General features: G+C 41.9%; 1 protein-coding gene across 1 annotated transcript; it reads right to left on the reverse strand.

Moving 5' to 3' along the window:
- Positions 1-27,590, reverse strand: STON1 (stonin 1; the record flags this gene model as incomplete). Its single annotated transcript, XM_079721184.1, has 4 exons — positions 27,509-27,590; positions 11,083-13,044; positions 2,598-2,800; positions 1-75 (listed from the first exon to the last, which is right to left on the reverse strand). Exons 2-4 carry the CDS (start codon positions 12,995-12,997, stop codon positions 1-3), a joined length of 2,193 nt encoding a protein of 730 aa, XP_079577310.1. The 5' UTR covers positions 12,998-13,044; positions 27,509-27,590.
- Between the last annotated feature and the right edge of the window lie 323 nt (positions 27,591-27,913).

Raw genomic sequence — 27,913 nt, forward strand, 5'->3', positions numbered from 1 at the left:
CTACTGAGTTACGCAGTCACCAGCTTTATCTGGGTCTTCTCCAGCGATTTTAATCCACTTCTTTTCTATTTCAACCTGTCATGCAAAAGCAAAACAGGGGCAGCATTAACAAATGCAACACAGCATAACATCTCTTCAATCCTCGTTTGTAAATGAGGCAAGGACTCTAGCCACCTCATCCTTTGGACACAAACACAGCCCGTCTACCCTGTCACGCCCGCTCCCAAGTGAAGCACACTGCTCTCCTTTGGGACAACAGAGTCTCCTAAATCCTTCCCTTCTAGGGTCAAATCTTGAAGAGGACAAACTTTCTTCTAAGTCAGACATGAGTTTTATAAAATGTATACAGACTACATATACTGATAAGACATTTACAAATCTGGCTAGACATGTGATCAAAGATCCCCCCGGAGTATCATATATCCAGCCTCTAGCCCACCTGAGATTTAGAGCACACCCCCAATCATCTCTCTAACTAAAACTAGTTTACAACAGTAAACAGCTGGGCCAAACCATCTGCCTGCCCCTCATCTTTTTCATCTCACCTCAAACAGTACCTCGGCACAGAGGCCCTCCAGGACCACTCTAGATAAGGAAGCCCTCCATCCCTCTCTATCCTGTGACCCTCTTTTACTCTCTTCTTAGAATTTGTCACTACTTAAAATTATGTTATTTGCTTGTTTACTAATTATTTTTTGTTCCACCACTAGAAGGTAGGCTTTATGAGGACAGGGAGTTGTCTCTTGTTCACCTTTGTGTTCCCAGCATCTACGGCAGCAGCTGGCACTTTGAAATTGCTCAATAAATACTTATTAAATGGAAGATAACATTTTGAAACTGACTGCCACCAATGCTATTAAAGCTAAAGAGACTTTGGTATATAATTTTGAGCGGTCCTCTACAACTAGATGAAACTGGCACATCCCATGAACAGCAAATGGTATAAATGACATCTCCATGAGCACCTGACACACATTTCAGTCACACATAATACTTAGATGCCTAGTGTTACAGGTCAGGTTCCCCAAGAAGCAGATGCTGAGATGGAGACTGATGTGCAGAACGTTTACTGGGGAGGACACCTGACGAGGACACCTGACGAGGAGGGGAGGGAAGGGAGCAGAACAGGAAGAGGGAGAAGTCGGGCCGCAAAGCAGTCACAGTAAAGGCTTCAGCCGATCCCCAGGGAGGGCTGAAGCTACGAAGGCCCCGCAGGGTTATTCCAACTTGAGGTAAAAGGGTCTTTAGACCCCTGATCCACCAGTTACTGGACACAGGCTGCCCCAGGAAGGGGGCGTGACCTGGAGCATGGCATCCTTCTTCATCCAGGGCAATTCCCAGCTGCCGAGGGAATAAGTCCTTCAGTCCTGAAGGGGCTGCACAGAACAGCACCCATTCATCCTCCATTTTACCAATAGAATAAAAATCACTGGACCCAAACATACAGGCTTCCGAACAGATAGTCCAAAATAAAGAAAAATCCAGACTTGGTTACTATATTATAGAACCACCAGTTGGTGCTAATGATGTCTTATATAATCACACCATTTCAAGATACTAAGGGAGACTTCCCTTGTGGCGCAGTAGTTAAGAATCTGCCTGCCCATGAAGGGGACATGGGTTTGAGCCCTGGTCCGGGAAGATCCCACATGCCACGGAGCAACTAAGCCGATGCACCACAACTACTGAGCCTGCGCTCTAGAGCCCACGAGCCACAACTACTGAGCCCGCGGGCCTAGAGGCCGTGCTCCACAACAAGAGAAGCCACCACAGTGAGAAGCCTGTGCACTGCAACGAAGAGTAGCCCCCGCTCGCCACAACTCGAGAAAGCCAGCACACAGCAACGAAGACCCAACGCAGTCAAAAATAAATAAATTAAAAAAAAAAAAGATACTATTGGAAATGTGTGACACAGGTTGTCTCTATATCTAAGTCTGAAGATGAGAAGGAAAAGCAAGTTTAGGAACAAACTTGTGCAAGTGTATGACACTTTAATTCATCTGGCGCAAGAATGCAGATGAGCTGATGGTGAACATTTAAAATTGTGGTGATAGAGTAACTCAGTATTTCCCAAAGAGTGCTCCACAGAATACTATTCCAGAAGATATTGATAGGTGTTTTACAGGAGACAAGATTCCATAAGTGATGAGTTGGGAGAAACTGAGTTAAGTTTAACAAGTTTCTTTACTGCAGAACTTCTCAGAGCCTTTGTTCAACATTAATTTAGTGTACAACGTTCCCCAACTTATTTTTTTCTTGGATCATTATATGGGACATATGTTCCATAGAACACATCTTGGGAAATGCTGTTCTGACAAAATCTTTATTATATATATGCTTCTGAAATGTGAACTTATTTTTAATGCCCTGTTTTTCATTGAGAGCTGAGTTAAGTACACAGCACTGTGTCCTCAGGCTCCCAATGTTCTCTAGAACTGAGGGGAAGAACTCGGCTCACTGGTGACCATCACTCTTTTCTAGGTCAAATACACACATACACACACACAGTCACTTAAGAGGGCAAAGCCAATATCTAAAGCCAAATCAGGTCAAAGCTTCAGAAGCCCCAACTTGAACTCAAGGGCTTCAGGATGTACCTGGATGTTGTAGCAGGCTCGCTGATGAACATGTTTCTGTGGCTGGACATCACTCTCCACCCCCAGAGACCTGACCTCTGTCCTTGAGGCACAGGTGTCAAGAATCCCAAACTGAACAGTAGCAAATGGATACCAATCAGAGGGAATTTCTTGGTCTGATCCAAGTTCTAGTTTGTATGACAAACAATGGGGATGATCAGGACCTTGAAGAAAAAAATCAAATGGTCAGTCAAAGTATTTCAATGGCCATTGAACATTTCTCTTGAGCATAAGAGGCATGCATCCCTCTCTTTAATAAGCATTTCCATTAGCACTATGGTTGTGTGAATTTCATTAAATGACATACCATCAAAATTCACAATTTTGCACTAACTGGAGGGAAGTCTACCTGCATTTTTCAAGTACTAGCTTTAAAATAAGTACAACTTTATCATTATATAGTTATATATGTTAACTCCCAACATGTTTTCAATGAGAAGTATGCTGTTTCTTTTTTTAAAAAGAAAGTTTAATATTTCATTTAATTATTCAAATAAAACAATGACCAACAATACAGCGATCAGAAAAATTTAGAATTATATCAAGTTCATATGTGAGTGCCTTCTATTGGGTGATTCTAATTCAGAATAATAAAAGTATGCTAAGTTTTTTTTTGTGTGTGTGTGGTACGCGGGCCTCTCACTGTTGTGGCCTCTCCCGTTGCGGAGCACAGGCTCCGGATGCACAGGCTCAGCAGCCATGGCTCACGGGCCCAGCCGCTCCGCGGCATATGGGATCCTCCCAGACCGGGACACGAACCCGTATCCCCTGCATCGGCAGGCGGACTCTCAACCACTGCGCCACCAGGGAGGCCCTATGCTAAGTTTTTTAAATTAAAAGGTGAGTAATATTTATGTTAAGCATCATTATTTGGCTATAATGTGCATAAGATCTGTAAAGAAAGAAAACTTTCTCTTAAGTAGACTGAATAAGATCTTACAGTAATTCTTAATTTATTCATTTTCTTACCACTCTATTTATTGATAGATAATGCAAAGGTAAATTTCAGCCTAAATTAGGTCACATTATAAAGATGATTTTTTTTTAAGGTTAAACTTAATGAATTTTTTTACATTTCAGAAAATATTCTAGGCCAAGAATTCTTTTTTTTGTAGAATGGATTATTTTTTAGTACACTAATTCCCACTCACCCTCCTTAAAGCTTTGACTGGAACAAATGTACTGTGTAAATATGGGCATGCTGACTTTCAGTGTTTCAATACAATATCTGTTTTCACTTTACTTTGCCATATATTGAGCATCTACTCTATGCCAAGCCAGGCTCTGTGCCAGACCTAGGGATATCAGATATACACAAAAGCTTTAAGAGGGGTCAGGTACTGTGTGTGTGTTACAATGGAGTAAAAAATATTTTCAATGTAATCACTATAGTAACTCTATAAATGTTCCATGATTCTGTTGCCTTAGTCCACAGCATCTACATATCCCATGCAGCTATCTTTACTTAAATTAAATGTATGAGATGACAATAATTTCAAAAGCCAGATTAAATTACTATACCACTGACATGACACAAGAACATTTCCATCAGAATATAGTTTTAGACACAAAAACAAGAGTTTAAAGGATTTCACTTAATTCTTTTTTTTTTTCGCACAAAGTGTAAAGGGTTTTTTTTTTTATTATGTGTAACACAAAGTTATTTAAGTCAATAAATTTTTAAGGAATTTCACACGTTCTGATTCTTTCCACTGCCAATCACCTTAGTTCCTCCAAACTCATAATCTTCAAGATAAAATAGTCCTTTCAAAAAGAAGTTATCATGTGAGTCAGCCCACAATTCTTTTAGTTGGGCTTCTTTGATCTCCCATGAAATATGGACACACTTCAAAATTCCCCACCTGTAATCTTTGGGATCCAATTTCCTCCAGCCATTTACTTTAGGACCATGTTTAGGGTCAGGAGATGGATCTGCCTGGTTCTGAATTTGACACCCTCTAAAAATGTATTAGGTTCAAATCATATTCATTCCTAAGCCATCACACCCTAGAACAGTACAGAAAGATAAATTGCCTTTCATGCCTTACAACCTGTTTCTTGTAGAGAGACTAATAGAATTCTAAGGCTGTAAAAGGCCTTGAGAAGTCATCCATCAATTAACCAACAGATGCTCATTAGCATTTCCTCTCACTTGTAGGGGAGGACAACAGCGACCTCAGAGATGCTCTAAGCTACCCAGATCACTGCAGGCAAGTGATAACTTTATTCACACACACACACAAAGCCAGGGGAGATTCCACAATCCATTAGCCTTTCTGGCCTTCTGTCTGCAGAATACATAAGTTTATTTAAACTTAATTCAGGCAGTCTTCAGTCCTTTATGGCATAGTGGTTAAGCACATAAACACTGGACTCAGATGGCTCAGGGTCAGATCCCAGCTCTGCTACTTAAAAGGTGGATGAGGCTTCCCTGGTGGCGCAGTGGTTGAGAGTCTGCCTGCCGATGCAGGGGACACGGGTTCGTGCCCCTGTCTGGGAAGATCCTGCATGCTGCGGAGCGGCTGGGCCCGTGAGCCACGGCCGCTGAACCTGCGTGTCTGGAGCCTGTGCTCCGCACCGGGAGAAGCCACAACAGTGAGAGGCCCGCGTACCGCATAAAAAAAAAAAAAGGTGGATGACCCTTGGCAAGTTATTTGATCTCTGTGGGCCTCAGTTTCCCCATTTGAAAATGGGGGTGATGATGAAGATAACAACACGAACCTTATGGGATTGCTGTGAGGATTAAACAAGCTAGTTGGCACACATAAGAGCTCTAGGGACATGGTATACTATAGTGGTATAGATAGAAGTGCACAGTGCTATTCTATTATAAATTCAGCATTGTTATTTAATTACCATAATTTTGCTAATGAAAGCACCATGAATTCTACACTTTTAGAGCTGAAAATTATATTGGAGATGATCTAATTGATATTAGATGTGAATATTGATATTCATATTTTAAAGAAAAACTCTTTTGGAACTTTTGCAATAAAAATCACCCAAGCTGAAGACCTAGTACTCCAAAAATAGGTTTAGAAACAAAACCTTTCTACCCACTTTTCTAAAAATCTGGTAAAAGGAGAACGTTTTTCCTTTCAAGTTTTCTGGCTTATTTTTCCTGGCTTTTAAAACTCTAAATACTCTACAATGTTTAATAACTCACACTCCCTTTGGATTTTGATATCCATGAAGAGAAGTATCATGTCCGTCCTTAGCACAAGCCTGGCACATTTGGGGCTCAAAGGACATTTATGGAATTTACAAGTGAATGAATAAAAGATAGAGGAAAATCATGTTCTTTATCTCAGTACTGACCATCAGGGGGCACTCTCGGGCTTCGGTAATTAGTCCCTCATCACTTTCTAAGGACCAGGAATGCAAATCACGAAATCTATTTAGGTCTAGTAGATACCGGGTCCCTCCTGAACCAAAATATTTCACATCTGAAACTGAATTGGTGAGAGCTGGAGGGAATGAATGGTAGAAGGATGACACAAGTAGTGGAGGAGGAGAGAACAACCAATGTGCTGAAGAGAAAGCAAAGAAAAAAGTAAAGGCGAGTCATATTTAAAAATTGGTAAAACTGGGAAAGTGGAGATAGATACATTTGTTAATTGACCCTCCACCATGCTCACTTCTCTTTCTAATTCTATGCTACCATATGTACCCTCTATGACTAATCGGTGTTTTCAAATGTCCTCATTCTCTTCTCCCTCTCCTTCCTCCCTTTTCCTCTCTCTCCCTCCTCCTCCTTTTCCACCACCTTCTCTTCCTCCTCCTCCCCCCCTCCTCCTCCTCTGTCCCACCCCCAGCAAAATCTGTGCACAAGAAACTGTCCTCTGTTGTCATTCATACCTTAGCCTGAATGAACTATCTGGGGCCAACCTTTGTTGTAAAACGAAAGGCTCACCCACTGTTAAAGGAATATTAAGCATTGATGTGCTGGTAGAAGAGGCATTTAAGGAGCCAGCATCCCTTCCCACCTCCCCTGAAATCACATATAAGTTATTTCACCAATAGGAAAATTCAATTCCGATCTCAAAAATCCCCAGGAAAGGGGCATAAAATTTTTTTTAATTAGTACGTATACTTCATATATTTTTTTCATTTCCTTTTAAAAAAATTTTTTTCTAACAGTTTTTTCAGAAACTAGCTTGAAAGGGTAACGTTTTAAAGACCCTCTTTTAAAATCCTCTGTTCTCTAAATACCCAAGTGATTTTAAAATCATATAGAAACATTGAGATACTCTAAGTCCTTGCTCCTCTACGTGAGGTCCGTGGCCAGCCGCGCTGGCATCACCGGAGCACGTGTGGGTGACACAGTATGGGGGAGCCCCACCTGCTGATTCAGAGTCCACATTTTAACAAGGTGATTCATATGTACACAAAAGTTTGAGAAGCACTGCCTTAGGATAAAGATTTCCTCTCTGCCCCAACCTTACTCTTTCTATGCTTCTTCTCAAGAAGCAAAATGCAAGGCAGCCTCTTACTCTTTGCATTATCCTCCCCCCAGCCCTATCGTGGAGAAGCTTCGGCGACAGGGCCACGTGATCCCAGAAGTGTCTGGGCCCCAGCCTGGCTCAGAGCTGCCCCCTGCCCCCTCCCCCAGGCTCCGCACAGACCTGATTTGAACAAAGCAGCTTTGATCCCAAAGAATTTGGTCAGTGAATTCTCACCATGTAATTGTCTGGAATGCTCACAGTCTGTGTGAGCCTGGTGCTATGACAGTCTTCCACAAGAATTCCCAAAGGCCAAGGCCAAGTCCAGCCAGCCTCTCTGGGAATGCACACTCTTCGAATTGTTCTCAGTGAGCTCAGCTGTGGTAAATATGGATGGGAGGGCAATAAAAGGGCTCTAGAAGACACAGGGGTACACAGAGCAGGGAGGATTGATGCCTAGGAGGCCATGACAGGTCTCCCAGGAGAGGCACAAGGCCAGCTGCATGGGAGAGCCTCTTACAAGCACCAATAGCTGGGCCTCACCCTGGGAGTCTGATTGGTAGGGATGAGGCCTAAATATGGGTATTTTAAATATTAAAGCTCTAATGATTTTAAGGACTCTAACATGCAGCCAGGGCTGGGAAACAGATTTTAAAAGGAGAGAGGAGAGGCTATCTCAGAGAATGGCACCATCGCCCACCAGGACCTCCTCCCAGCCGCTCCCTTTCCCCCAGGCCCACAGACCATCTGTCACTGTCTCGGGGTCACCTCTTCTGAATTCGCTCACCCACCGCTCACCTGTCTCAGCGCTCCCACGGCCCTCCGCCTTGCTCAGCCTCCCTCCCCTCCTACCAGCCTCCCTGTACTATAATCTACTCCTGAATCTTTCCTCTGCAACATACGCCTGACTTTCTAAAACAAGGTAGGATTCTGTCACAGTCATGCCTGAAAACATTCCTGAGGCCCTGCTGACAAACTCCACACCCCACAGCATGGCTCACGACCCTCTTGGCAGGCTGGTTTCTTCTCCAACTATCCCCTCGGCCCCATAAATCAGGTAAGATCCCCCATTGACACGCCTGTGTTTCTGCTGTTTCTATCCTTGATGGAGTCCCACTGGTTCTCACAGGCCAAGCTGAAGCATTGCCTCTCCAGCAGAGCCTTCCCCACTGCCCCCTGCAGTTGATGACTCCTTTCTCTGGGATCCCTATTAGATAACGTCTGTACATGTTCCAGAAGAGAAGAGAGCAGATTTCCACAGCTCATTTGGATAGTTGCTTCCGCATCTGCCTCGCCTGCTAGACTTATGTTTCCAGACAGCAGGGATCATGTTTGCATCTGTATCCCCCAAGCACGCAGCACGGAGCCTGTACCTAGAGGAAATTCAGTGGGCGTTTGTGGAATGGACGTGTGAATGAGTGAGCCCTCTTACTAAATTCTTGTGGACTGGATCAATTAACTCTACCATTAATTCTGAGAAAATGCACTGTTATGAACAGGATCATTTTCACAAGAAGCTTTGTATGTTGTTCTCCTTCCAAAATTAGAAAAGAATGATTGGTACGGTTTCTCAGTTTGAAAAAAAAAAGCGTGGTTGCCCCAGAGGGTCTAGCTGGAGCGCCTGCTCCGAGGCAGAGCAGCTGGAGCGGGCCCATCGCGAACCTGTCCCCCTGGCCCTCTGACTCGAGCTGGACAAGCCAGCAGGCTGAGCCCTCTGTGCTCCTCTCTCAGAGGCATAAGCTTTGCTGCAAATCCATGCAAAAGGTGCACCTGACCTTTTGTTCTGGGCCCAGTGACCGTCCCTAGGACCAAAGGAGAACAACAGGAGTCAGGTTATCACCCAGACCTCAGAGGACATCTGTGGACCAAGGAGGTTACAGTTCACGTTCCAGCCTGCCTCTCCCTTTCCCTTTGTGTTCAGCAAAATAAAAGGCGATGATATTCTGATTTTTATAACGTCTCTCACCTAAAAGTAGCACAAATAACTTTGAGAATAGATCCCTTGGAACCACACACTCAAAACCTCAAAATCTGTTTCCCTGGGGGGAAGATAATCTGAGAATGGTTTGAACTTGCTCCTCCAGCAACGTTATCAAGAAGGCAGGAAGTTGGGACTTCCCTGGTGGCGCAGTGGTTGGGAATCCGCCTGCCGATGCAGGGGACACGGATGGGTTCAGGCCCTGGTCCAGGAGGATCCCACATGCCACGGAGCAACTAAGCCCGTGTGCCACAACTACTGAGCCTGCGCTCTAGAGCCCGTGAGCCACAACTAGGGAAAGCCCGTGGGCAGCAACGGGGACCCAACACAGCCATAAATAAATAAATAAATAAATTAAAAAAAAAAAAAAGGCAGCAGGAAGCATTACCGCTGTGGATGATATCCTGGAAGATATTCCCATCATGCTGGAGTTGACCAAGAGGTGCCGTTAGAGGCCACGCCTGTGACCACGCTATCCTATCACTGCCTCTCCCTGCCCTGGGCCTGGGCTCTCCTGGCTGTTCCTTGGAACTAGAAGGTAACCACCAACTACCGTGAGTCTGGAGGACACTGTGGAGGGGAATTTGGCACGAATGGAGAAAAGCAGGGAGTGTCAGGAAAGGCTACTGAATGGGGGCTTCCCTTCAGCACAGGGGCCTAGGGCTCCTCAGCTGCCAGCTGTGTCTCTCACCTGCTGGGCCCTGTCTGTAGCTCAAGATACAATCAGTCGACAGATGTTAAGCCAGAAAACTGCAGGGCACAGACAAGGTGGCATGCTGCCCCTTAGGTCCACTGTAGTCTGGGGCTAGCTCTTCCGGCCCCAAAACATCACGAGACCTGCAGAGCAGTTTCCCTCAACCTGGGTCATACATTAGGTTCACCTGGGGAGCTCTCAAAACATATGGGTGCCTGGTGCCCTCCCCCAGAGATTCTGATTTAATTGGCATAGAGTAGAGCTTAACCATCAAGGTTATTTAAAAGCTCTCAGGCTATTCTGATGGCCAGTTTTGAGAAACACTGCTGTAGGCCCACCCTGAATAAAAATGCTTCCTCTGCAGTCCACAGTGTGGAGGGCCCTAGGATGTAATTAAATTCCCCTGAAGGATTAGACCAGCTGTGAGTTATTTGGCAACAGGGATCAATCTTCTCTTTAGCCCCAGCACCTGATGTGGCACTTGGACTACAGTAAGTGCTCAATAAAGGTTTGCCTAAATGATGAATGCATCAACTCAGATGCCCCAAATCTGCCCCCAACTTAGCTCCATAGCCTAGTGTTCTGCCAGAAATAACTGAACTAAAACAGGCAGCAGCCCTAATTTCAAATTTTGCTTTTTTGCTTTATTATGTTACACCCACTACTAACTTACTACTTTAAAATAAATGCAGTGCTAGGGCTGTCTCTTCAAAGTTCTAAGCTTCTAGATTCATTGTTTGCTTTACAAAATAAAAAAAAAAGTAACTGAATTTTAATGCTTAATTAAAATTAAAACAACTTGTCAAGATGGTCAAATTGGTCAATTCAGCAAAAGAAATTAACTTGGGTAAAAATGAAAGGTAGTCTTATTTCAAGAAGCAGGGAACAAAACCTAAGGAGGAAGTGGTACTGGCTGAGAATACAAAAAAGTTCAGGTATATTCAAGGATGACAAATCTTAAAAGGTCAGTTAGGGAATCTAAGCTATATGAACAATAATTTTAATATCTGAGGCTGATGGTTGATGTCAAGAGGTCCAACTAGAAATTTTCCCTCGGTACCACCATCCATAATAAAATCCTAGCCTCGGATGGTATTTCTTATGATATCTTAAAAAAATTTTAGGCTAAACTTATCTGGTAGAAATAGGCATAAGGGGACAAAATAAACCAGCTGTTTGACTAAATGCTCCATCTCCCACCCAGCGATGTAAGCATGGCCTCAGCTGACTGACGTTACCCCATCTGCCTCAGCCTGGTTTCAACCCAAGGAGGAGGGTGAAAACATTTAAGTGATTTCACGTGAAAATCAGCTTGGAGTGTTGAATATTTACTTGAATTTTTATCAGGAAGCCGGTCTATCTTCCATACAACGGCCCGGTAGGCACTCTCATATTTTGCTGACCCCACAGTGACCTGTATGACAGGTTCAGATTCAGGTTCATGTAAACTCCCCAGACATGCCCGGCGGTTCATTTTGGCTTTCAGGGACTTCTGCCTCTGGAGGTTCATGGTCCAGAGGGCCTTGATCCACTGCGATGGAACAGGAAAGTGTATCATTATGTTGTCACATGACTTCAAGGATGGTCTCTGGACCAACGGGGCCATGTTGACAAAGGCCTGAAGCTCCACATATGCCCCCTGGACAACCACTACAGACTTCAGGGAAAAGGGAAGATCTTCCCCGCTATACAAAGTCTTGAAACGCATCAGCTCAAACCGGCAGGCATCCAGAGGTACAAACTTAATGATTCTTGATTGCTCAAATTCTTGTGCTTTCACACACTTATGAAAATGATAGTCAAGAATATCAATCCCCTTCTTTTCTGGGTCTTTTTCAAAATAGCATTCATTTTGCTTCTGCAGCTCAAGGTCATTCAAAGTTAAAAAGCATTCTGTGTTCCCATTCACAAAGCAGAGGCAACAGATTTGAGTTATCACAGCACTTTCAACCAATTTGCCTTCTTCTTTAGTGATTTTACCCCAAAAGTTGTCCACAATTTCAAGGAAAATTTCTTGTTCCTCATAGTTCTTCTTTGGTTTTGAAACAGCTGGCAGCTTTATCAGCTCCTCCTCCACACTGGTCAGAAAGTCAAGGAAGTCCTGGTACTCTGTGGATCCCAACTTCAGCATTTGTTCTATATCTGGTTCATGAACTACTTCTGTCTTAGAATGGTATTTCCTTTTTTCTGTGTAAGACACATGTTCAATCTTCACAGTATGGATTTTTCCTGTCACACTAAAGTTCTCAACTTTGGGTTCAGAAAGCCTGCAATATGGATTGAGCTGTAACTCTTTAAATGGTTTTTCTAACCCCTTCTCATAATACATTTGCAAAATTCCTCCAGGTAAGACTTTTAGAAAAATTGGCCCCCACTGACGGGAAGACATCATGTTCTTCTTCTCAGGAATTCTCAACATGAAAGACCATCCGGCTTTTGGCTGACTCCTGAAGAGCATGTGGGGGACAAAGGAAGAGGCAGCATCTTCAGCATACAGATATTGCGTAGACAAATTTCGAAATGAGTCTTGGTTCTCAGCTGATTGGAGATGTTCAAGTTTCTCACAGATGTAGTTGAGTGAACATTGATTTAAGCCTTTTTGATCAATAGGCATCTCTTTGTCTCTTGATGGGACCATCTTTCTGCTTCCTGGAGGGTCAAAGGTGAGCTGGGAAGCACTGCCTTCATCTTTCCAAAATGGACTTGAAAAGGCACAGTCCTCCTGAAAATACTGAAACTGGGGAGTATCACTTTGGAACCCTAGGCTGTCAGCCTGGTGAGGGCTCATTTCATCTGGAAGACCCACTTTGGGAGCTGGATGTATACATGAGTGGTCACCGAGTAAGGAAGCATGGGATAAACAGGTTGGTTTAGTAGGCAATAAGGAAGAACCTGCTCCAGGTATAAATGGACTGTTTGAAGATGATTCTGGAATAGGATAAAGCACATGAGTCCCTGCTTTGGGGATGCCAGGAAAACCTGGGAAGTCTTTGGTAGGTGTAGAAAGAGGAGAGTTACTTGGAGGTCCTGGACTGAAATAAAAGTCTATGATGGGAGAGGAGAGAGGGGTACTGCTGGTGGAGGAATATCCACTGGGAAATTCCTTAGTACCAGAAAGGTTCAGTTTAAGTCCATTTGGCCTACAAATGCCTTGATTCTCCAGAGGGAAATTCTTTGACTTTTGAGAAGACTGAAAAGCAGGGTCATCATCAAATGTGACCCAATTGCCTGGGTTTGTGGAGCACATCTTTGGGATCAGATTGTGGTCTTGCCAATGAATCAGATATGTTGTCTCTGTTAAAGGAGAAAGAGAAAATAAGAATATAAAATGAGGGGGAAAAATTCAAGTTACTAGAGGTCATTTGTTCTGAGAAACACTTGGATTTAAAAGTATCCAGATTTATAAATTAACTGAGTTTAAAGAAATGCTTAAAAACTGTAACACTTTTGATGGCTGAATGGATTAAAAAAAACAAGATCTAACCGTACGCTGTTTATAAGAGACCCATTTTAGATTTAAGGATACACATAGACTGAAAGTGAAAAGATGGAAAAAGATATTCTATACAAATAGAAACCAAAAGAGAGGAGGGGTAGCTATGATAATACAGGACAAAATAGACTTTAAGTCAAAAACTGTCACAAGAGACAAAAAAGGGCATTATATAATGAAAAAAGGGTCAACTCACCAGGAAGATATAACAATTATGAGTATCAGAGCACCCAAATATATGAAGCAAACATTAAAAAACTGAAGGGAGAAAAAGATACCAACACAATAGTAGTAGGAGATTTCAACACCCCAATGTCAATAATGGATAGGACATCCAGATAGAAGATCAATAAGGAAAGAGAGGACTTGAACAACAGTATAGATCAAATGAACCTACCAGACATATACAAAATATTCCACACAACAGCATCAGAATACATTCTTCTCAAGCACATGCATAACATTCTTCAGGACAGATCGCATGTTAGTTTACAAAAGAAAGTCTCAAGGGCTTCCCTGGTGGCACAGTGGTTGAGAGTCTGCCTGCCGATGCAGGGGACACGGGTTCGTGCCCTGGTTCGGGAACATCCTGCATGCCGTGGAGCGGCTGGGCCCGTGAGCCATGGTCACTGAGCCTGTGCGTCCGGAGCCTGTGCTCCGCAACGTGAGAGGCCACAAAAGTGAGAGGCCCGCATACCGCAAAAAAAATAAGTCTCAAAAATTTAAGAAGACTGAAATCATATCAAGTATCTTTTTCAACCACAATAGAATGAAACTGAAAATCAAGAGCAGAAAAAAACTGAAAAATTCACAAGCATGTGGAAATTAAGCACTACACTCTTCAACAACCAATGGGTCAAAGAAGAAACCAAAAAGGAAATTAGAAAATATCTTAAGACAGAGAGGGGAGACAACAGAAGGAAGAAGAACTACAATACTGCAGCCTGTGGAACAAAAACCACAATCACAGAAAGACAGACAAAATGAAAAGGCAGAGGGCTATGTACCAAATGAAGGAACAAGATAAAACCCGAGAAAAGCAATTAAATGAAGTGGAGATAGGCAACCCTCCAGAAAAAGAATTCAGAATAATGATAGTGAAGATGATCCAGGACCTCAGAAAAAGAATGGAGGCAAAGATCAAGAAGATGCAAGAAATGTTTAACAAAGACCTAGAAGAATTAAAGAACAAACACCTAGAAGAATTAAAGAACAAACCAACAGAGATGAACAATACAATAACTGAAATGAAAAATACACTAGAAGCAATCAGTAGCAAAATAACTAAGGCAGAAGAATGGATAAGTGACCTGGAAGACAGAATGGTAGAATTCACTGACATGGAACAGAATAAAGAAAAAACAATGAAAAGAAATAAAGACAGCCTAAGAGACCTCTGGGACAACAGTAAATGCACCAACATTCACATTATAGGGGTCCCAGAAGGAGAAGAGAGAGAGAAAGGGCCCAAGAAAATATCTGAAGAGATTATAGTCAAAAACTTCCCTAACATGAGAAAGGAAATAGTCACCCAAGTCCAGGAAGCACAGACAATCCCAGGCAGGATAAACTCAAGGAGAAACATGCTGAGACACATAGTAATCAAAGTGACAAAAATTAAAGACAAAGAAAAATTATTAAAAGCAACATGGGAAAAATGACAAATAACATAAAAGGTAACTCCCAAAAGGTTAACAGCTGATTTCTCAGCAGAAACTCTACAAGCCAGAATGGAGTGGCACGATATATTTAAAGTGATGAAAGGGAAGAACTTACAACTAAGATTACTCTACCCAGAAATGATCTCATTCAGACTTGATGGAGAAATCAAAAGTTTTACAGACGAGCAAAAGCTAAGAGAATTCAGCACCACCAAACCAGCTTTGCAACAAATGCTAAAGGAACTTCTCTAAGTGGGAAACACAAGAGAAGAAAAGGACCTACAAAAACAAATCCAAAACAATTAAGACAATGGTAATAGGAACATACATATCAATAATTATTGTAGGGCTTCCCTGGTGGCGCAGTGGTTGAGAGTCTGCCTGCCGATGCAGGGGACGCGGGTTCGTGCCCCGGTACGGGAGGATCCCACATGCCGCGGAGCGGCTAGGCCCGTGAGCCGTGGCCGCTGGGCCTGCGTGTCCAGAGCCTGTGCTCCACAAGGGGAGAGGCCACAACAGTGAGAGGCCCGTGTACCGCCAAAAAAAATAAAATAATAATATTAATAATAATAATAATTACTGTAAATGTGAATGGATTAAATGCTCCAACCAAAAGACACAGCCTTGCTGAAGAGATACAAAAACAAGACCCATATATATGCTGTCTACAAGAGGCTCACTTCAAACCTAGAGACACATACAGACTGAAAGTGAGGGGATGTAAAAAGATTTTCCATGCAAATGAAAATCGAAAGGTGGAATAGCAATATTCATGTCGGATGAAATAGACTTTAAAATAAAGAATGTTACAAGAGACAAGGAAGGACACTACATAATGATCAAGGGATCAATCCAAGAAGAAGATATAACAATTATAAATATACATGTACATGGGGCTTCCCTGGTGGCGCAGTGGTTGAGAGTCCGCCTGCCGATGCAGGGGACACAGGTTCGTGCCCCGGTCTGGGAAGATCCCACATGCCGTGGAGCGGCTAGGCCCATGAGCCATGGCCGCTGGGCCTGCGCGTCCAGAGCCTGTGCTCCACAACAGGACAGGCTACAACAGTGAGAGGCCTACGTACAGCAAAAAATAAAATAAAATAAATAAAATAAATAATTAATTAATTATATGTGTACCAAACATAGGAGCACCTCAATACATGAGGCAAATGCTAACAGCTATAAAAGAGGAAATCTTTTATAATAATAGTGGGGCACTTTAACACCTCACTTACACCAATGGACAGACCATCCAGACAGAAAATTAATAAGGAAACACAATAGACTAGACAGATTTAATTGATACTTAATTGATTTAAAAGATACAATAAACCAGATAGATTTAATTGATATTTATAGGACATTCCATCTGAAAACAGTAGATTACACTTTCTTCTCAAGTGCACAAGGAACATTCTTCAGGACAGATCACATCTTGGGTCACAAATCAAGCCTCGGTAAATTTAAGAAAATTGAAATCATATCAAGCATCTTTTCCAACTACAACGCTATGAGATTAGAAATCAATTACAGGGAAAAAAACGTAAAAAAACACAAACACATGGAGGCTAAACAATACGTTACTAAATAACCAAGAGATCACTGAAGAAATCAAAGAGGAAATCAAAAAATACCTAGAGACAAAGGGCAACGAAAACACAATGATCCAAAACCTATGGGATGCAGCAAAAGCAGTTCTAAAAGGGAAGTTTATAGCAATAAATCCTACCTTGAGACACAAGAAAAATCTCAAATAAACAATCTCAACTTACACCTAAAGGAACTAGAGAAAGAAGAACAAACAAAACCCAAAGTTAGTAGAAGGAAAGAAATCATCAAGATCAGAGCAGAAATAAATGAAATAGAAACAAAGAAAACAGTAGCAAAGATCAATAAAACTAAAAGCAGGTTCTTTGAGTAGATAAACAAAGTTGATAAACCTTTAGCCAGCCTCATCAAGAAAAAGAGGGAGAGGACTCAAATCAATAAAATGAGAAATGAAAAAGGAGAAGTTACAACAGACACCGCAGAAATACAAAGCATCCTTAGAGACTACTACAAGCAACTATATGCCAATCAAATGGGCAACCTGGAAGAAATGGACAAATTCTTAGAAAGGTATAACCTTCCAAGACTGAACCAGGAAGAAATAGAAAATATGAACAGACCAATCACAAGTAATGAAATTGAAACTGTGATTAAAAATCTTCCAACAAGGGCCTCCCTGGTGGCGCAGTGGTTGAGAGTCCGCCTGCCGATGCAGGGGATACGGGTTCGTGCCCCGGTCTGGGAGGATCCCATATGCCGCGGAGCGGCTGGGCCCGTGAGCCATGGCTGCTGAGCCTGCGCATCCGGAGCCTGTGCTCCGCAACGGGAGAGGCCACAACAGTGAGAGGCCCGCATACCACAAAAAAAAAAAAAAAAAAAAAAAATCTTCCAACAAACAAAAGTCCATGACCGGATGGCTTCACAGATGAATTCTATCAAACATTTAGAGAAGAGCAAACACCCATCCTTCTCAAACTCTTCCAAAAAATTGCAAAGGAAGGAACACTCCCAAACTCATTCTATGAGGTCACCATCACCCTGAAACCAAAACCAAAGATGCTACCAAAAAAAAGGAAAATTACAGACCAATTCTACAAAAAAAGAAAAAGAAAAGGGTCACCATCACCCTGAAACCAAAACCAAAGATACTACCAAAAAAAAGGAAAATTACAGACCAATTCTACAAAAATAGAAAATTACAGACCAATGTCACTGATGAATATAGATGCAAAAATCCTCAACAAAATACTAGCAAACAGAACCCAGCAACACATTAAAAGAATCATACACCATGATCAAGTGGGATTTATCCCAGGGATGCAAGGATTCTTCAATATATGCAAATCAATCAATGTGATACACCATATTAACAAAATGAAGAAGAAAAACCATATGGTCATCTCAGTAGATGCAGAGAAAGCTTTTGTCGGGAGGCCTTCAAGATGGTGGAGGAGTAAGACGTGGAGATCACCTTCTTCCCCACAAATACATCAGAAATACATCTACATGTGGAAGAACTCCTATAGAACACCTACTGAACACTGGCAGAAGACCTCAGACTTCCCAAAAGGCAAGAAACTCCCCACGTACCTGGGTAGGGCAAAAGAAAAAAGGAAAAACTGAGACAAAAGAATAGGGACAGGACCTGCACCTCTGGGAGGGAGCTGTGAAGGAGGAAAAGTTTCCACACACTAGGAAGCCCTTTCACTAGTGGAGACAGGGGGGTGGGGGAGGAAGCTTCAGAGCCACAGAGGAGAGCGCAGCAACAGGGGTGCGGAGGGCAAAGCAGAGAGATTCCTGCACAGAGGATCCATGCCAACCAGCACTCACCAGTCTGACAGGCTTGTCTGCTCACTTGCAGGGGCAGGTGGGGGCTGGGAGCTGAGGCTCTGGCTTCGGAGGTCAGATCCCAGGGAGAGAACTGGGGTTGGCTGCATGAACACAGCCTGAAGGGGGCTGGTGTGCCACAGCTAGCCAGGAGGGAGTCTGGGAAAAAGTATGGAACTGCATAAGAGGCAAGAGACCATTGTTTTGGGGTGTGCGAGGAGAGGGGATTCAGAGCACCACCTTAACAAGCTTTAGAGATGGGTGCAAGCCAGCTACCAGTGCGGACACCAGAGATGGGCATGAAACGCTAAGGCTGCTGCTGCCACTACCAAGAAGCCTGTGTGCAAGCACAGGTCACTATCCACTCCTCCCCTCCCAGGAACCTGTGCAGCCCACCACTGCCAGGGGCCTGTGATCCAGGGACAACTTCCCCAAGAGAACACACAGCGCATCTCAGGCTGTTGCAATGTCACGCAGGCTTCTGCCACCGCAGGCTCGCTCCGCATTCTCTACCCCTCCCTCCCCCCAGCCTGAGTGAGCCAGAGCTCCCTAATCAGCTGCTATTTTAACCCCATCCTGTCTGAGGGAAGAACAGATGCCCTCAGGCGACCCAAATGCAGAGGCGGGGCCAAATCCAAAGCTGAACCCCAGGAGCTGTGTGAACAAAGAAGAGAAAGGGAAATTTTCCCCAGCAGCAGCAAGAGCAGCAGATTAAATCTCCACAATCAACTTGATGTACCCTGCATCTGTGGAATACCTGAATAGACAACGAATCATCCCAAAATTGAGGCAGTGAACTTCGGGAGCAACTGTAGACTTGGAATTTGCTATCTGCATCTAATTTGTTTCTGGTTTTATGTTTATTGTAGTTTAGTATTTAGAGTTATTATCATTGGTAGATTTGTTTACTGATTTGGTTGCTCTCTTCCTTTTTTTTATAAATAGATATATTTTTTTCCTTTTTCTTTTTTGTGAGTGTGTATGTGTATGCTTCTTTGTGTGATTTTGTCTGTATAGCTTCGCTTTTACCATTTGTCCTAGGGTTCTGTCTGTCCGTTTTCTTTGTTTGTTTTTGTTTTTGTTTTTTGTATAGTTTTTAGTGCTTGTTATCATTGGCGGACTTGTATTTTGGTTTGGCTGCTCTCTTCCTTTTTATTTTTTTATTATATTTTAATTTTTTTATTTTTAATAATTCTTTTATTTTTTATTTTAATAACTTTATTTTATTTATTATTTTTTTCTCTCTTCCTTTCATATTTTCTCTCTTTTCTTCTGAGCCGTGTGGCTGATAGGGTCTTGGGGCTCCAGCCATGTGTGAGGACTGTGCCTCAGAGGTAGGAGAGCCGAGTTCAGGACATTGGTCTACCACAGACCTCCCGGCTCCACATAATATGAAACGGCAAAAGCTCTCCCAGAGATCTCCATCTCAACATTAAGACCCAGCTCCACTCAACAACCAGCAACCTACAATGCTGGACACCCTATGCCAAACAACTAGCAAGACAGGAACACAATCCCACCCATTAGAAGAGAGACTGCCTAAAATCATAATAAGGTCACAGACACCCCAAAACACACCACCGGATGTGGTCCTGCCCACCAGGAAGACAAGATCCAGCCTCATCCCCCAGAACACAGGTACCAGTCCCCCCCATCAGGAAACCTCCACAACCCATTCAACCAAACCTTAGGCACTGGGGGCAGACACCAAAAACAACGGGAACTACAAACTGGCGGCCTGCAAAAAGGAGACCCCAAACACAGTAAGTTAAGAAAAATGAGAAGACAGAGAAACACACAGCAGATGAAGGAGCAAGGTAAAAACCCACCAGACCAAACAAATGAAGAGGAAATAGGCAGTCTACCTGAAAAAGACTTCAGAATAATGATAGTAAAGATGATCCAAGATCTTGGAAATAGAATGGAGAAAATACGAGAAACGTTTAACAAGGAACTAGAAGAATTAAAGAGCAAACAAACAATGATGAACAACACAATAAATGAAATTAAAAATTCTCTAGAAGGAATCAATAGCAGAATGACTGAGGCAGAAGAACGGATAAGTGACAGGGAAGATAAAATAGTGGAAATAACTACCACAGAGCAGAATAAAGAAAAAAGAAAGAAAAGAATTGAGAACAGGGTCAGTGACCTCTGGAACAACATTAAATGCACCAACATGCGAATTATAGAGGTCCCAGAAGAAGAAGAGAAAAAGAAAGGGACTGAGAAAATATTTCAAGAGATTATAGTTGAAAACTTCCCTAATATGGGGAAGGAAATAGTCAATCAAGTCCAGGAAGCGCAGAGAGTCTCATACAGGATAAATCCATGGAGAAACATGCCAAGACACATATATCTCAAACTATGAAAAATTAAATACAAAGAAAAAATAAAAGCAGCAAGGGAAAAGCAACAAATAACATACAAGGAAATCTCCATAAGGTTAACAGCAGATCTTTCAGCAGAAACTCTGTAAGCCAGAAAGGAGTGGCAGGACATAAAGTGATGAAAGGGGAAAAGCTACAACCAAGATCACTCTACCCAGCAAGGATCTCATTCAGATTTGATGGAGAAATTAAAACCTTTAGATACAAGCAAAATCTAAGAGAATTCAGCACCACCAAGCCATCTTTACAACAAATGCTAAAGGAACTTCTCTAGGCAGAAAACATGAGAGAAGCAAAAGACTTACAATAACAAACCCAAAACAGTTAAGAAAATGGTAATAGGAACATACATATCAATAATTACCTTAAATGTAAATGGATTAAATGCTCCCACCAAAAGATATAGACTGGCTGAATGGATACAAAAACAAGACCCGTATATATGCTGTCTACAAGAGACCCACTTGAGGCCTAGGGACACATACAGACTGAAAGTGAGGGGATGGAAAAAGATAGTCCATGCAAATGGAAATCAAAAGAAAGATGGAGTAGCAATTCTCATATCAAAAAAATTGAATTTAAAATAAAGACTATTAGAAGGGACAAAGAAGGACACTACATAATGATCAAGGGATCGATCCAAGAAGAAGATATAACAATTGTAAATATTTATGCACCCAACATAGGAGCACCTCAATATATAAAGCAAATGCTAACAGCCATAAAAGGGGAAATCGACAGTAACACAATCATAGTAGGGGACTTTAACACCCCACTTTCACCAATGGACAGATCATCCAAAATGAAAATAAATAAGAAAACACAAGCTTTAAATGATACATTAAACAAGATGGACTTAATTGATATTAATAGGACCTTCCATCCAAAAACAACAGAATACAGTTTCTTCTCAACTGCTCATGGAACATTCTTCAGGATAGATCATATCCTGGGTCACAAATCAAGCCTTGGTAAATTTAAGAAAACTGAAATCGTATCAAGTATCCTTTCCGACCACAATGCTATGAGACTAGACATCAATTACAAGAAAAATCTGTTAAAAATACAAACACATGGGGCTTCCCTGGTGGCACAGTGGTTGAGAGTCCACCTACCAATGCAGGAGACACGGGTTCGTGCCCCAGTCTGGGAAGATCCCACGTGCCGCGGAGCGGCTGGGCCCGTGAGCCATGGCCTCTGAGCCTGTGTGTCCAGAGCCTGTGCTCTGCAACAGGAGAGGCCACAACAGTAAGAGGCCCGCATACCACAAAAAAAAAACACAAAAACACATAGAGGCTAAACAATACACTACTAAATAACCAAGAGATCACTGAAGAAATCAAAGAGGAAATCAAAAAATACCTAGAAACAAATGGCAATGAAAACAAGACAACCCACAACCTATGGGATGAGGAAAAAGCAGTTCTAAGAGGGAAGTTTAGAGCAATACAATCCTACCTCAAGAAACAAAAAACATCTCGGGGGCTTCCCTGGTGGCGCAGTGGTTGAGAGTCCGCCTGCCGATGCAGGGGACACGGGTTTGTGCCCCGGTCCGGGAGGATCCCGCATGCCGCGGAGCGGCTGGGCCCGTGAGCCATGGCTGCTGAGCCTGCACGTCCGGAGCCTGTGCTCCGCAACGGGAGAGGCCACAACAATGAGAGGCCCCGCGTACTGCAAAAAAAAAAAAAAAAAAAAAAAAAATCTCAAATAAACAACCTAACCTTACACCTAAAGCAATAAGAGAAAGAAGAACAAAACAATCCAAAAGTTAGCAGAAGGAAAGAAATCATAAAGATAAGATCAGAAATAAAGGAAAAAGAATTGAAGGAAACAATAGCAAAGATCAATAAAACTAAAAGCTGGTTCTTTGAGAAGATAAACAAAATCGATAAACCTTTAGCCAGACTCATCAAGAAAGAAAGGGAGGAGACTCAAATCAATAGAATTAGAAATGAAAACAGGAGAAGTAACAACTTACACTGCAGAAATATAAAGGATCGTGAGAGATTACTACAAGCAACTATATGTCAATAAAATGGATAACCTGGAAGAAATGGGCAAATTCTTAGAAAAGCACAATCTTCCAAGACTGAACGAGAAAGAAATAGAAAATATAAACAGACCAATCACAAGAACTGAAATTGAGACTGTGATTAAAAATCTGCCAACAAACAAAAGCCCAGGACCAAATGGCTTCACAGGCGAATTCTACCAAACATTTAGAGAAGAGCTAACACCTATCCTTCTCAAAGTCTTCCAAAATATAGCAGAGGGAGGAACACTCCCAAAGCCATTCTATGAGGCCACCATCACCCTGATACCAAAACCAGACAAAGATGTCACAAACAAAGAAAACTACAGGCCAATATCACTGATGAACATAGATGCAAACATCCTCAACAAAATACTAGCAAACAGTATCCAACAGCACATTAAAAGGATCATACACCATGATCAAGTGGGGTTTATCCCAGGAATGCAAGGATTCTTCAATATACGCAAATCAATCAATGTGATACACCATATTAACAAACTGAAGGAGAAAAACCATATGATCATCTCAATAGATGCAGAAAAAGCTTTCGACGAAGTTCAACACCCATTTATGATAAAAACCCTCCAGAAAGTAGGCCTAAAGGGAACTTACCTCAACATAATAAAGGCCATATATGACAAACCCACAGCCAACATCGTTCTCAATGGTGAAAAACAGAAACCATTTGGAAGTTTTAGCCACAGCAATCAGAGAAGAAAAAGAAATAAAAAGAATCCAAATCGGAAAAGAAGAAGTAAAGCTGTCACTGTTTGCAGATGACATGATACTATACATTGAGAATCCTAAAGATGCTACCAGAAAACTACTAGTGCTAATCAATGAATTTGTTAAAGTAGCAGGATACAAAATTAATGCACAGAAATCTCTTGCATTTCTATACACTAGTGATGAAAAATCTGAAAGAGAAATTAAGGAAACACTCCCATTTACCATTGCAACAAAAAGAATAAAATACCTAGGAATAAACCTACCTAGAGAGACAAAAGACCTGTATGCAGAAAACTATAAGACACTGTTGAAAGAAATTAAAGATGATACCAACAGATGGAGAGATAGCAACAATCCATGTTCTTGGATTGGAAGAATCAATATTGTGAAAATGACTACACTACCCAAAGCAATCTACAGATTCAATGCAATCCCTATCAAATTAGCAATTGCATTTTTTAAAGAACTAGAACAAAAAATTGCCCAATTTGTATGGAAACACAAAAGACCTCAAATAGCCAAAGCACTCTTGAGGGAAAAAAACGGAGCTGGAAGAATCAGACTGCCTTACTTCACACTATAGTACAAAGCTACAGTAATCAAGACAATATGGTTCTGGCACAAAAACAGAAATATAGATCAATGGAACAGGATAGAAAGCCCAGAGGTGAATCCACACACCTATGGTCAACTAATCTATCACAAAGGAGGCAAGGATATACAATGAAGAAAAGACAGTCTTTTCAATAAGTGGTGTTGGGAAAACTGGACAGCTACATGAGAAAAAATGAAATTAGAACACTCCCGAACACCATATATAAAAATAAACTCAGGGCTTCCCTGGTGGCGCAGTGGTTGAGAGTCCGCCTGCTGAGGCAGGGGACACGGGTTCGTGCCCCAGTCTGGGAGGATCCCACATGCCGCGGAACGGCTGGGCCTGTGAGCCATGGCCGCTGAGCCTGTGCATCCGGAGCCTGTGCTCTGCAACGGGAGAGGCCACGACAGTGAGAAGCCTGCGTACCGCAAACAAATTTAAAAAAAAAAAAAAAAAACTCAAAATGGATTAGAGACCTAAATGTAACACTGGACACTATAAAACTCTTAGAGGGAAACATAGGAAGAACACTCTTTGACATAAATCACAGCAAGATCTTTTTTGACCCACCTCCTAGAGCAAAGGAAAAAAAAAAAATGGGACCTAATGAAACTTCAAAGCTTTTGCACAGCAAAGGAAACTATAAACAAGACAAAAAGACAACCCTCAGAATGGGAGAAAATATTTGCAAACAAATCAATGGACAAAGGATTACTCTACAAAATATATAAAGAGCTCATGCAACTCAATATTACAAAAACAACGCAATCAAAAAATGGGCAGAAGACCTAAATAGACATTTCTCCAATGAAGACATACAGACAGCCAAGAAGCACATGAAAAGCTGCTCAACATCACTAATCATTAGAGAAATGCAAATCAAAACTACAATGAGGTGTCACCTCACACTGGTTAGAATGGGCATCATCAGAAAATCTACAAAAAACAAATGCTGGAGAGGGTGTGGAGAAAAGGGAACCCTCTTGCACTGCTGGTGGTTATGTAAATTGATACAGCCACTATGGGGAACAGTACGGAGGTTCCTTAAAAATCTAAAAATACAATTACCATATGACCCAGCAACCCCACTACTGGGCATATACCCAGAGAAAACCAAAAATACAATTACCATATGACCCAGCAACCCCACTACTGGGCATATACCCAGAGAAAACCATAATTCAAAAAAGACACATGCACTCCAATGTTCATTGCAGCACTATTTACAATAGCCAGGTCATGGAAGCAACCTAAATGCCCATCGACAGATGAATGGATAAAGAAGATGTGGTACATATATACAATGGAATATTACTCAGACACAAAACAGAACGAAATTAGGTCATTTGTAGAGACGTGGATGGACCTAGAGACTGTCATACAGAGTGAAATAAGTCAGAAAGAGAAAAACAAATATCGTATATTAACGCATATATGTGGAATCTAGAAAAATGGTACAGATGAACCGGTTTGCAAGGCAGAAATAGACAGACAGATGTAGAGAACAAATGTAGGGACACAAAGGAGGGAAGGAGGAGTGGGATGAATTGGGAGACTGGGATTGATATATATACACTAATATGTATAAAATAGATAACTAATGAAAGCCTGCTGTATAGCACAGGGAACTCCACTTCACTGTACAGCACAGGGAACTCCACTTCGCTGTACAGTAGAAACTAACACAACATTGTAAAACAACTATACCCCAATTAAAAAAATTTTTTTTTAATTGCAGTGCTTTTGAATCAATTCAAAAAGTCTTTATTTGAATGACTTTTATGTAGTTAGACCTTGTTAGTGCTATAGAAAATACAGGAGGAGAAGATAAAAACCCAATTTATAATGAACTTATAACCCATTGACAGCCCCAAAGGTTTACAGTTTAGAAGCATTTTCAAATTCATGATCTCACTTATCAAAACAACCCTGGGAGGTATATATCATTATTCCCATTTCATGGCTGAGATGACTTGGATTTAGAGTCATTACCTAAAGTCACCCAACTGGTAAGAGGCAGAACTAGGATTTTTTTTTTATAATAGGTTTATTGATATACAATTCACATATATAGGGACTTCCCTGGTGGTCCAATGGGTAAGACTCCACGCTCCCAATGCAGGGGGTTCGGGTTCAATCCCTGGTCGGGGAACTAGATCCTGCATGCATGCCACAACTAAGAGTTCACATGCCGCAACTAAAGATCCTGCATGCCACAATGAAGATCCCCAGTGCTGCAACTAAGACCCAGTGCAGCCTAAATAAATAAATAAATAAATAAATTCACATATATAAAATGACAATTCACCAATGTTTCATTCAGTGATATTCAGAGTTGTGCAACCATCACTACTATCTAATTCCAGAACATTCTTATCAATTTAAAAATAAACTTTGTACCTATTAGCAGTCACTTCCGATTTTCCTCCTCCCCCAGGCCCTGACAATCTCCTTTCTTTTCCTATGAATTTGCTTAGTCTGGACATTTCATTTAAATAGAATCTAAAACATATGGCCTTTTGTGCCTGGCTTCCTTCACTTAGCATGATGTCTTCAAAGTTCATCCATGTTGTGGCATGTATCAGAACTGCATTCCTCTTTGTGGCTGAGTAATATTTCATCGTGAGAATATCTCACATTTTGTTTACCCACTCATCGGTTGAGGGACATTTGGTTTGCTTCTATTTTTTGGCCATTATGAATAATCTTGCTATGAGCATTTGTGCAGAAGTCTCAGTGTGATCATTTCTCTTGGGTATATACCTAGGCTAGGAAAGAACCAGATTTTGAACACAGGTCACTTCATCCTGATCTAGTACAACGTATATTATTGGAAGTATTCTAATGATATCAGAGGCAATGAGCTGTACAGGCCCCAGCACTGACCTAGGGGCTGGGTACCCGAATGCTGGTCACTGTTCTGCCACTTACAAGCTGTGTGCTAAGCCCCTCCAGACATTCACTGATTAGAGTAGAATAATCTCTGAGGTCATTTCCAACTCTAAAATAATTCTATTGTGGTTGACATCCAACTGACTTTTTTTTCCAAAGCAGAAATTGTGTTACCACTGGGATTTTTAACCTAACTGACAGAAAGTAAAACTCCATAAGATCTACTGATGTGAAAATTCAAAATCTGTTGGAATAAAGCCCATGAGAAAGGCATGTTTTTCTCCCTCTGACCCGCTTGCTCACCTCCCCTTGTGGATAATGAAGGCTCAACCGGTGTTGTCATTCAAGCTTGGAAAAGAGCCAACACAAAGAAAGAGAGGGCCTGGGGCTCCACTGGGGACTGGGCACGCTCAGTGTTGTCATTTGCTAAATCCACACATTCCTGAGGGCACAAAAACACACAGTGGAGCAGCAGCCCAGGCCAGCTGGCTCTCTCTGGAGGGCATTTCACTGTCACTGCCCTTGGTTTAGAGTTGCCATAAAGCACTTTCCCTTCGAAGCAGGAAGAGCAGTGTTTCCATGGGACACAGCCAGGAGGCTCAGAGGCAGGAAATCAGCAACAATATTTCTTGATCCATCCCATCCCACCATCTTCAGAAGGAATTCAGCCAAAATAATTCTTCGTATAGGGTGAGAGATTGTGTAAATATTTGCTTTAGTTGGGTTTATAAAAAGGAAAGAAAAAGAGAAGACCAAGAGAAGAAATAATTCAGCTTCAGACTGAATTCTGTTCTGATCTACACCAAACATTTCACTTTATCCATTTTCCATTGGGAGCTTCAAAATTTGGAAGTGATACTGGTTTCTTCAGAGTTTTTGCTTATTATGAGAAAAAAAAGTGACTTCCATAAGCCAAATAAAGAAACCAATCTCACTACTTTTTAAAAGTAGTGAACCTTTTAAAAGCACACCTTGCAAAAAAATCTACCTTGA

Source organism: Hyperoodon ampullatus (assembly GCF_949752795.1).
Source record: "Hyperoodon ampullatus genome assembly, chromosome: 15".
Lineage (NCBI taxonomy): Eukaryota > Metazoa > Chordata > Mammalia > Artiodactyla > Ziphiidae > Hyperoodon > Hyperoodon ampullatus.